This window comes from Apodemus sylvaticus, chromosome 5, assembly GCF_947179515.1.
Source record: "Apodemus sylvaticus chromosome 5, mApoSyl1.1, whole genome shotgun sequence".
NCBI classification, from domain to species: Eukaryota; Metazoa; Chordata; class Mammalia; order Rodentia; family Muridae; genus Apodemus; species Apodemus sylvaticus.
Window position 1 is genome coordinate 84,146,268 of NC_067476.1, and position 12,549 is coordinate 84,158,816.

General features: G+C 40.7%; 1 protein-coding gene across 1 annotated transcript in view; it reads right to left on the reverse strand.

Annotated features, from left to right (window-relative positions):
* Window positions 1-5,415: 5,415 nt before the first annotated feature.
* The window catches only part of Trim44 (tripartite motif containing 44), a 112,608-nt gene continuing 105,474 nt past the window's right edge, over window positions 5,416-12,549 (reverse strand). Inside the window, exon 5 of the mRNA XM_052183096.1 lies at window positions 5,416-9,815. Within this exon, the coding sequence (XP_052039056.1) occupies window positions 9,788-9,815 (28 nt within the window). The 3' untranslated portion in view covers window positions 5,416-9,787. The remainder of the gene's footprint in view (window positions 9,816-12,549) is intronic.

The window sequence follows — 12,549 nt, forward strand, 5'->3', positions numbered from 1 at the left end:
GAACTACAGGTTAAGAAGTGAATCTTAGTGTTCTAACCAGTAACTGGTACTTCTGTTCCAATGGATACAAGCTAGAGTCATTTAGGAAGAAGAAATCTTAACTGAGAAAAATGCTACCCAGCGCTAGTCTATAGAAAACATTCTTGATTAATGATTGATAAGGGAGGCCCCTCCCACTGTGGTCCTGGGTACTGTAAGGAAGCAGGCTGAGAAAGCCTCGATGAACAAGCTAGTAAGAAGCTTTCTTCCATGGCTTCTGTTTCAGTTCCTGCCTCCAGATTCCTGCCTTGAGTTCTTGCCTTTGCTTCCCTGGATGATGATCTACACGCTATAGGATGAAATAAAACCCTCTCCTCCCCAAGTTGCTTTTGGTTGTGTTTTATGGCAGCAATAGAAACCCTAACTAAGACAGTGTTCTTGGCTTTATAGGCTGTTCAAGCCCCAGTGACCTCCAAGCATTCTAACATCCTGCCTAATAATTGCCTAACTGCAAAGAAGATCAGACAGACCCATCCTCGCACTAAGCAGAGGTTTAGATGGTATACTTTCTGCTGACAGCTTACTATGTTAGTTCAGGCCTCTGGTCTCCTTTCTCCATCACGGGGCTAGTACACATCCATTCTTGGGATATACTTTTGCACTGAGTCTCATCTTGGGCTTGCAATAGTTCAAAAGAATTATGGCTCTGAACTCCAGTCTCTCAGATGGGGGTTGACTCTGGCCTGGGAACTTTTCTATACTTTAGTCAGGGAGGAGATATAATGTTATGAACTGCCAGGAAGATCCTTATATAAAATCTCTAAACCTGGTTTCAGGAGCTTAACCCAACATATAGGATTACTATAGGTCAGGGTGCTTTCTGACAGCCCATTGCTCCCTCTTGAAAAAATCAAAACGAACAAGCCAGTCAACCACCTGCACTTTCAAGAACTGTTGTTTGTATCAGAGATGTTAGAAATAATGCATGTAGATTGGGATGTTGGGCCTTTGACTCTTGTCCCTCACACCTCCTGTCAGTGTGTCTTACTTCTCAAATAAACCGTACCTGTATTCTACACTAAAAAAAAAAAAAAAAAAAGTGAATCTTGTAGAAAAACAGTAGAATATAGGAACTAAACTTAGAAATTAAAAGAAATGAATCTCATAGAACAAGAGAGTTGAATAGAAGAACTAAGGGTAGAAACCAAAGAAGTAAATGTCATAGAGTAGAATATGGGAATTAAAGGCTGTAAGGGTAGGAAACACAGCTTTGGTAATGGGAACCAAAATACAGTTAAATGAGGAGGAATAAGTTTAGGTCTTTTGTACTACAATAGGCAACTATAGTTTATAACAATCTGCTGCCCATTTTAACAGGAGTACATGCCCACTTCACTGCCATCAGTGGTTTGTCATTTAGACCCAAAACCACCCTCCCTCCCACTCTCACCGTTAAGTATAGTCTTCTATGGTGGTTTTGGCCTCTTGGAATGGGTTGAATTTAATTCTAGGATAGAGCCTACACCTGGTATAGAAGGTCTCTTAATAGGTATTGAAAAAACTTAAGCTGCTTTCAGTTAACATCCCTAACATTTTGATGTTACAATAAAATAGCATGTAGTCATCAGCTACATCCTTGGACCTAATGTTCTCAAAGTCATGCAGAGGGGTCAGCCTCTTTGAACCTGATTTCCTGGCCTGGGGCACAGGAATGTTTTAAAGTGCCCCGGTTTAGGGAAGCAAACAATTTCCTGTAGTGACATGCCTGCAGACCCATCTTACCTTGAGGTTTGTAGAAACCACCTCTGCAAGCTGAGTGGCACCCAGACTTATAGACTTTTTTGGAGAAGGTTATGAATCTGGGAATTCCTGAGACAAGAATTATCATTGGGAAAACATGGGCATTTTCCATCTCTCTGCATTCCTGTTGCTGACTGTATGGTTCTGAAGCATCATGATTTACTCTTCTACAAAAGGTATATAGAATGTTGGTTGCAAAGAAATGATGAAAAATATTTAAGTAGAAGGAAGATGGGTTGGTTGACAACATTATAGTAAAAGACAAAATTTTGATTGTAACCAACAACAAAAGGCTAGGTATGGAAAATCCTTGCTGGTGCACAAACATGTGAAGCTGCTTAACAGAACTCTTTCTATACATAACCAATGCAGCACTGATTCGATAACATGCAGTATTCACTGGAAGGATAGACAGTTCCACTTGAGTGTCCTGCATTTGAAAAAAAAAAGTTTTGGGTCATCAAATCGGGGCTAGGTTACTCCAGGCAATGACCTATGAGAAATGAACTGAATCTTCAATCTAGGCCTTAGCCTGTGCACTCCTTCGGGATTATAAGTCAACTACCCTTTGCTTGATGGCTCCAACATAGGTCAGAAATGGCTCTGCAGACAAAAGTTCTGTAGGGAGGGAATGCTTTCTGACTCCATGTTCACTTTGCTTCTGAATTCTTCTCCTATAACTAGCCAACAGTTTTCTAGGCTGATATTGTGTTGACATAAGGTTGATTCTTCTTGTGGTACAGACTTGGAGAAATAGAAATGAAAATCTGTTATTACAGGTTAAATTGTGTTACACTCAATTTGCAGAGAGGGTCTAGCTTCTTTTTATTATACTCCTGATTTTGTTGTAATGACTATTGCCTGAAATAAATGGGCAATCGACAGAGGCTTAGAGATGCCTAAGTGATTTTTATAATAGCAGTATTTGTTGTTGCAGAATTTGACCTGTATTCTGGTTATTAGTTTTATTCATCACACTGAAAACTTGGCACTTCTATTGTTCATGCTATTATATGCAAAGCACTGTAGCATGAAAGTCACTTATAAAGCTAGAGGAAAAACCTCTCTGAACAGAAGAGTCTCACAGAACAATGAACCCTCAGCTAAGTGGATGTACATTTTGTTTAGCTAAATGTTCTGGATTGTCCAAGGTTTATGCCTTTTAATCCCAAGGTTTTCTTTCTTCTTTCCTTTTCTCATTTCCTTTCTTTCTAACCATCTGTTATAAGCATTTAAAAAAAAATGCTTGCTCTACAAATACTTACCTTTGAATCTGTGTGTACGTACTGCTCAGTTATTATTTTGAATGTGCTACATTGGTCCCTTTTTGGAACTAAGCATCCTCTATAAATGAGATCTGAGCTCCTTGGCCCACTAGACATTCTGTCTATTGCCATCACTCTTTTTCTTCCCTGACTGTGGTTTCTCTGGAAGTCTGTTCTTCCTTAAATTCAATCTCTGTAGACTTGAAAACTAGTCAAACATCTATATTGTATGCGAAGTGAGAACAGAAGTTCTTGGGAAGGTGCCCAAGATGGTAGGATGTATGGCCTCTTGCATGTTTGCTTCCATTTATTTCCACTGGGCTTGGGTGCTTAGATTTTACTTGTTAGTCATTTTTCAGAGTTGCACTTCTGCTAAGGTTTTCCCAGTTGTTTCAACTGTTCATTTTCAAGCCATTTGTTTGGATTTATGTTGAGGAATTATGAATAAATGAAGTTATAAAATGGCTGAGACCAGGTAAATGGTACAACTGAAACCCCAAGGAGCATGAAGATTTGCCATTTTTAGATGGCAAATGGCATATTGTAGTCATCTCAGATATGGGACTACGTCAGGTTGCTAGAGCCATCTTCACAATGCTTAAACTATGGACTCTGTATCAGAACTGGCTGACTCTGGAGAGTCTAAGTCCACAGTCAAAGCAGCAGTGAACACTGTCTCTCAGTGATTCCATTTTTTATTGCCTTAAAATAAAGGAGGTAAAGCAAGTCTTCCAAAGTACAGCACTGGGCCAGAAAAGAATTGCACTGTTGCCTTTAGTCCTTCTATTGTCCTGTTTTCCAGGCTATAGAAAGCAAGAGTCCAATATTTACCTCACGGCTAAACTGTATGGACAGAGTGCCAGGGACAACATGTTATTTATCATCAAAGATGGCTCAGTATGGCCAGGTATGAAGAGCAGACACCATAGTCTGTTATCCTTGATTTAAATCTTGGCTCTCTGTTTATTAAAATATCTCTGAGCCATAAAGTGAGAGACAATAGTATTAGTGCTTCGAGAATTAAATAGGGCAATGTGAAAAGCATCAAGGAGAATTCGGGCCCAAAGAGCTGACTAAATGGTAGCTATTACCGTTAACAAAAAAAAAAAAAAAAAAAGTTTAATACTAGAAACTGCAATATTTAACAAACAGACATTCAGTGCAGTCACTGAATGACTCCAAATGGTCTTGTTTCTCATTTATTTGTTGAGACATCATTTTTCTTATTGAATAAAGGCTGGTAGCCTGATTTCCTGTTGAGCATATCTCACTCTGGTGCCTTACAAAGAGCAGGAGAGATTCCAAACAAGCTGCAATTTCATGTTTTTTATGAGTCTAAAGGAAATGAGGCTACATGTAAGCAGAATCAAGAAACAATCAATTAAAAACCAGCAGCTGTCTAAAGGAAAGACACTAAAACAAGAAGGGCATGAGCAACAGAACGGGGGTATTGAGGGCCCAGCACAGGACGCTGGGATGAAAACCTGCGGATACACTGTGGTCTGAAATGCTGAAGACTGCCAGTGCTACACTGCAAGGCAATGCCACTCACCCATCCCCCAGCAGAGGAGGTATCCTTAGCAACTGGGGAGGAAGTGCTCCAGGAGACAGTCTTCTGTCCTGGGGCTTTAATGCAGCTTGGCTTATTGGGTGACCTTGAGTGATCCCATCTCCCTGTTTTGCAAAATTTTCTAAAGTTCCCATAGTACCATAAAGAAAGAGCAAATGAAGACACATTTGATAGAAGCAAATTAGATCAGGGTTCATGAACATATCTGCTCATGGCTTTTAGAATTTTGAAGCATTATGTTTTGTGCTTTATGGAAAGGCTTGCATTTTCAGATTCCATAGATCTAGCATCCCTAATCTTCATATTGGGCTACTGAAGTCCTTAGTACATAACTCCAGGTTTCAGTACAGCTGTTGGCTTTGTGTTAGAAGCCAGACTGAAATGAGTTTACTTACTTAATTCTCTCATCAGTTATATTCAGATAGGTACCTTTAAAGTTCCACAGAGATGGTACTGCTTGCTTAACTATAATTTGCTCAAGGGTGCTGGTTAGTTTTTATTTTAAAAGAACTTTTGTCAAAAACTAAAGTCACAAAGCTGAAAAGTTCCCAGGAGTAAACACTTACCTTATAATCTACCTACTTACCTAATACTCTCTGATCTACTGTTCACCGCCTTCCAGAAGTCTCCTACGGCCCTTTAAGAGATCTTAAGTAGAGATCCTAAGTAGAATAACTTAGGCTCTACATCCTACCACTGTCTCATTACCACAGATATGTATATGGATAGGCATATGTATATGATCGTCATGGATATTTATACCTAGCAGGGTCCTTTGTGAACAACTCTGAGAGACAAATGGTATTTCCAGTAATAGTTTATTGATTTCCAAATGCACAGGGGCGCCAAGTCCGAACATCCTGGGATAGCAGTAAATCTCTCTTACAAAATAATTTACAGTATGAAAATGATATACTGAAACATTAACTCAGATATGTAATTCCCTTGAAAGATTGAGTGTTCCCTTGTTTAGTGTAAAGGGTGGAAGGGGAAGATGACTAAGGAGGGAATGTGACTGTGTACACAAAAACAGGCAGAAGACAATGGATTCGTTGATTCTACCCACTCACACGCTGTGGCCTGTCACTGTAAAGACTGGTCAGGTTAACTTCCATAAAGTATAAATGATTGGTCCCCTAAAGCCACATCAAGCCCAGCATGGACTCTGGCTATTTTCCCAACAGTGCACTCCAAGTGTCTTCATTTATTTTCACTTTCCTGCTCTGGTCCTTGTTCTAGTGTTTCTGCTCAGCTTCAAATAGTAATGGGGAACCAAGTGATCTGAATGATCTCTTGGATGATCTGTGGCTCTTGGAATTCATAGGAGGATGGGCCTCAGAAACACTGATGGGTGAAGGCAGCATCAGTGAGATGTGCAATCTCTGTGGGCCTTTTCTCTTAGGGCAAGGCTAGACTTGATTTATAATGGGACTTTAGACAAAGAATCTAGATGTGCTCAGCACATAATAAGTAATCAGTTTACTGAGAAATGTGTATTGAACAGCTACTTCATGAGAGTAGAATATCAGGAATCAGCAGGACATTTTCTCTGCGGGGAGAGAGGACTTCTTAGATCACTGACTACTACAAGGTTATAAATTCTGCAGCTCTACAACTGGGCCCAGATCCAGGTCACCAAATGACAAGGCATCTACCATTTCCATGTTATTAGACATGGTGGAAGAGGGCTGGGGTGTCACCTTGGCTTGGTGCTGTAAGAGTTGACACCTCCCACAAAGGGGTTATTCTGGAAGCCAGCAGCCACATTTCAATGATCTGTGTATACTTACATGGACCTAGAAGAAACCTTTGTGGTGGGATAGAAAATCACCAGGGGCTGCTTTGAATTTCACTTAACTCTTAATTAAGAGGTATAGTATATTAGTATATTCAGGTGTGTGCACATTTCACTCTTATTCATTCATTCTCTCTCTCCTCTCTCCTCTCTCCTCTCTCCTCTCTCCTCTCTCTCTCTCTCTCTCTCTCTCTCTCTCTCTCTCTCTCTCTCTCTCTCTCTCTCTCTCTCTCTCTCTCTCATTTGAATTGGCACCTTCTCACAGAGTACAGTCATGGTAGCTGGGTTTCCTAAAATGTGAAGATCTGCTTTTCTATAGCCATGAAGCAGGAGGTTATAAAGGCAGAGGACAGCCATCACTTCCAACTCTGTCTAAAAACTTTACACTCTTGAAGGCCTTTATTTTCCTTTGTGCGGATTGTACCAAAAAGAAATGCTTTCCCAGCTCCTGGAAGGAAGCTCAAGTTAACATTGAATGCTTTCAACTTCTACTGGAGCAGAGGACTAAGGCCATCTTGATGTCTTTGAAAAAGAATTCAGAGTGTGAATGTGCATACTGCACTGGGGAACTGAAAGCCTAAAGCCTTTCACTCTCTCTATCTATCTATCTGTGGGTGAGTCATGGTGTGGGGCAGAGGGCTGACTGCAGAGCACAGAGTGCTGTGCTCAAAACTGGTTCCATTGTTTGCTAGCAACTACAGACAAGTCACATCTACAGAGGCTCATAGCTTGTCCTAAGGTTACTTCCTCTTACTGGCTGTCAAGGCTGAGAAGTCAAGCACTTCTTGGAACTGCCCTAGATATAGTGGTATCAAACCAATGAACAAATTATGCTCAGCACTCAGAAACTTAACATTCAGAAGGTATCCAGGACTTGTTCGGAGAGCCCAACTTATTTTAGAGACATTGATGATTTGGGTAAACCCTGCTGTCCACAGTCCATCAGGACACATACAATTCTGACACTCTTAACTCACACTGACCTGGAAAGGCAAGAAGCTTCGTTCACCATGGGGCACAAGGCTAAACAAGAGGTCACAGCTCTGAGGACGAAGCTGATACCAGTAAAGAAAACATCCTAGTTCTTACATTGATAAATGCTGCCACTAGGAACTTAGGGATCTGGGTAGGAGCTGCTGTGCTGTTTAATGCTTTTCTGGTTAAAGTTTTATCAGGTGCTGAAGACAGCAGGAGCCCATCAAGTGAATCTGAAACCCTTTCTAAGTAAAGGGAAAATGCTTTCCTTGAGGATTCCAGAGAGATGGTAATTTATAGAGACAGGTTGGCAAATCTTACATTTCTGTTTATAACTACTTCATAAGTGCTTGAATTCCCCAAACACTGATTGAAAGTAATAGCATGATTAGGTGGAGAGGCAATGATCTGTTCATTGCTAATATAAGGTTAACATGTAAAGATCAATGATTACTGGGAAAGACAATACAAGCTTCAAACTGTCAAGTCTTTTCAAACTTCCGATATTCTACACTCTTTCTAGAGTGGTCCTTCTTTTAAAATTCTGTCAGAACAGGATATCATTGGAGGTTGTTAACTTGAGATGTATTAAATTCTCCAGTCTTTGCAGACAGATGGTAAGGCACCAAAATTGTCTAAGCCATCTACTAGCCAACGCTGGGGAAAGTATATATATATATATATATATATATTTTAGATCTCACACTCCTCTCTGCCCCAATATCCTTGTATGCATAGTGAGCTAGGGTAATCCTAGCCTACAGCATAGAGTCTTGGCAATTTCCTGGCCTCAAAGGGATAAACCATTTTCTAGCATGCACAGGGTTGATCAATGAGATAAATAGGAAGCCTACAATAAGCATATGTTGTTTCTGCCTTAGAACTATCCTGTACATATCCAAGTTAGCTGCCCCTAAAGCTTTGTGATAAGCACACAGGCGAGCTGGCTGACTGGAAAAGGGAGACTTACTCCAAGGTGGACTCCTTGGATCTGGACCTTGGTCAACAGCAACCCCAAAGCTGCTTGAATCCAGTTCAGACAAAAATCTCAAAGTGAACATGGAAATACCACACAAGCAGAGGAGATAGAATCCCTGACAACTTACAAATAAGAGGTTCCTTCCAAGTCTCCTATTTTAGTTTAGCAGTTTAGGTGTATAAACATTCTCTTCTATAATGTAAGAGTTTGTTTTATTACAAAATACAGTCATCCCCTGACTTCAAATCATTTGGAAAGAAAAACTGATGCCTTAAGAAGCTATGGTGCTTGTGAGCTTGCAGCTGGGTATCTCCCAGCACACTAGTACTTCCTTGATCCTGAAAAGTATGGCTGTAAGACACTGTGATCTGGGAGTGTAAGAAGGCCAGGAAATCCAGCTCTGGGGCATGCCTGGACATGCTACATAAAAAACTGGGGCATGTGAGGTGAACTGAAGGCCTGCTGCAGGGGAAGGGAGGTTTCCAATTATAGTAAATAGAGGGAATGTTTGCTAGCAGCCAGGGAGTGGCGAGGAGTCCCCTCAGTGCACTGGCCACCACAGACTAACCTCGGAGTGAAACTGCTAAGTTTTCGCAGTGACAATCTCCACCTGCCAATATACATGCCAGCCTTTTATGTTGTGACAGGCCCATAATCCACACAGCTGGCCCAAGAATTCACGTTTTTATCAGATGCTTTAGTGACCATTTTGGAAAATTTGGCAATCTGAATTCTGAAACACTGATTTCAACTTTTAATCAGATTTCTTTGCCTCACCCCGGTCCTTAAGGTCATTTCCTTTCCATCTTTTCAATCATTTTTCCATTTCCACAGCACTGAATTATGAAACTTAAGTCCTAGATAACCTCACATACTAAAAATATCTTCTTTCTAGCTCTGGACTCTTTCTCCAACCCTCCTTTAACCACACTGCCCTAACTCTTCACACAAGGCAGTATGGACTAGGACAGACTGCCTACTCCATCAGTCTGGTCCACTTGGCCACATTTGCTCTAAGCTTCAGTACAAACAGAGTGAGTTTTCTGTTTGCAGGTAAGGAAAATTGATTTCCTTTCAAGATGTTCTAGAACCTTCCTAAGGAAGTGATAGTGTTGACTTGCACAATATTCCAGGGGCTGGCTTTCCTGAGTAAGTTCAAAGCAGCCATTGGGGGGTTGTCTGAAGAGCCTCCAAGTTGATTAAAGGTGCTCTTTTCTTGACCTACTACAAGAGAACAAGAAGCACACAGTTAGTGTGCACACAACCCCTGGTCCCTTGGGAACGTGTGCCTGCTGTGGATCTGGGGACATATCCAGTGGAAGGAGTTTGTTGCTGGGCAGCTTTCACAGATATCAGAAGCCATTACACACACGCTGTCACATACACACGGGGAAGGGGTGTTTTCTGCAGGGAATGATAAGTCTTCATGTGTCCTCTTCTTCACTGGCACCACTACAAAGGAAAAGGAGAAGCAAGTGAGTTTAGACATCACAGAAAAGGAGGCAACACAGGATACAGGTTGATAGCCTCATTCTGCTTCTCTCATGACTGAGCAGTAGGGCCACAGGAAAGTCTGAGTCTCTTTCATTTCTAATTTCCAAATTTAACTACAGTGATCATGAAAATGAAAAAAAAAAGTACTTACTATCTTGGGATCTGAGAGAATCAAAAATAAGAACACACATGTAAAATACACAGTGCCCACTATACAACCAGTAAGTAAAGGAGCAGGAAGCTCATCAGACTGTGATTTTAATTAACACGATAAACTGCTGGTAGAAATTAGTTTTATTTCTTTGAGGTGTTAAGACACCTATTATTAAATCAGAAAAACAAGCAACAGCAGCAGCAGCAACAACAACAGCAATCAATGACACTTTGCACTGGTCAGAGCCAAGATCTCATCCATGCTCTAGTCAGTCTCCAGGAAGTGCTCTACCTCATCAGGTCACTGGGTGACTTCTAAAAACAACAGAAAGTATGGGAGGAACAGACAGGGTTGAAAATAGCCTCAGCTACTACAGAGATAAGCAGAGGATTCCTGATGTCAGTGTTTCAGTGTCAAAACTTAAGTGTACAGTCCCAAAGGGATGATGATTATTTCAGATGCCTGGTGTTAAAGCCCCAGGGTCTGGTCCTGAACAGCACACCACAGGGCAAGGAAAAGACATGGTCAGAGAAAGAAGCAACAGAGATGAGCACATTTATAAGCAGGCAAACCAGCAACCTGCCTAGGCACTCCTCATCCACTTCTAGAGGTCACCAACTCAAAGACGAATGAGCCACCTCCACCTCCTGCTTATTAAACCTGAACACAGAAATATCGTGACCCTGAATCTGGTGTTGCCTATCCAATTTTTCTATCACTGCTCAATCCAATCCAAGGATATTGCAATTACTATTTTCTGCACTGCCCAGATGAAGAAAGTGAAGATCTCTGAGATGTAAGAACCAAGGGTCCTTAAGATCAAGGTTTAATTTTGACTGGAAGTCTAAAGTTTCAAGCTGGTAGAGACAGAAAAGGTTTGCAATATATTAGCTCCCAGCTATGACCTAGAAAAGTTCTCAGAAAAGGATCATCTTTGTCTACATAAATCTATGTTCTTTGTTTCCTTCTGGGAAAAACATTAAGAGAAAGAATCTAGCAGTGAGTTTCTAGTACTTCCCAGGTGGAGGCAATTTAGACACAGATCTACAGAATAAGGTGATGAGTACTCTGGAAGCCAGAAGAGCCACGTCAGTAATATGCCACACTCAGAATTCTGCCCTATTTCTACTCTTTTCCTGTTGATCGTCCAGTCATGGGATAAAGGGTGCATGTAGGCAGGGCTGGCCAGAGGACTGACATTGAGGCAGTATTGGTGGCATCTGTCCCAAAGAAAACAAAGGGTCTTTTATAAAAAACTTGTAGCCACAATCAAAGAACAGATAAAACTGGCACCATACCCACCCCTCAGTATCATATTCAGAGCAAGCTCTTTTTGTTCCCCTGTCAGTCTTACTTCCAATAGGAGAGGACTGACGTAACTATGCCCTTTCCTTAAGCTGCAGCTCACTTTTTAACATTCTTGAGATAAAGGGTTCATGAACCTACTGAAATGGTATTCAGAGTTTTGTCTGTGTGGCTCTTTGTCTGAAAAAGGGCACAATTTTCATCATAGTTTCGAAGAGGTCAACAATTCCAACCCCAGAATGAGAATATCAAACACACACAATTGCATTTCCAGCTTTCAGGTTTGTTACTATAAAACTTGGAGCCGCTTAGGGAAAGGTCAGAGGTAGTTACTGACTAAAATCTATTCTCATTACCCTAAGAGAGATCTGTTCCTGGGACTGAAAGGTTTATCTCACCATTTATAGTATGAGACCTTGTGGCTCTGACATATCATTTATTGATTTCTTCTACTGCTAAATATTTATTCAGTCTCCTGTGTATTAGAGGAAATACTGGATGGGCACAGTGTCACCCATCAAGACATCACAGCTTAGGTGTGATGTAGGCTGGGGAGATATCTTGAGTTTCTGTTTTTTTTTTTTTTTTTAAAGAAACAAGAAAACATTTTCATAGTAATAATCCATTTCTTATAATAATAATAATACAAAGATCTTAATCAAATCTAGCACAGCTTGCCCTAGCTGGTGTATGGTCTCTTCTAATGGGGCACCCATAACATCATCACTGGGGCATCATCTCCCTCTGCATTCTGCTTTTACTTATTACATGAGCCAGTGCACATTTGCACATTCTTATCTGAAATGCCTTCAAGTCTTCATCTTCTCCTAGTGAGGCAGCACAGCCTTTCTCTTTAGGCACTCACACTTCTCCACAGAAACACCCACCTGTCACACAGATCTACAACTGGATGGAGATGCACATTACAGAGACCTTTTTGGTGCCTGTTTAAGGAATGTATTAATTTCTAATGAACAAGAGCAGGGGTAGCATTATATAATGACCCCAGGTCATGAGACTGATGAAGCCTAAATTCTTGAGTGAATCTCAATTTCCTCTTGGTAGTATCATATATCTTACAGTGTATAAATCAAAGTACAAATCAAAACTTTATATATTTTAACCAATATACATGATTTTAAAAAATGAAAAGAAAATCAAAATTTGATTCCTTCTAACAGTCCTTCAATACCTTTTTGCTTTGGTATCTTATATTCCAGATTAAACATGCTA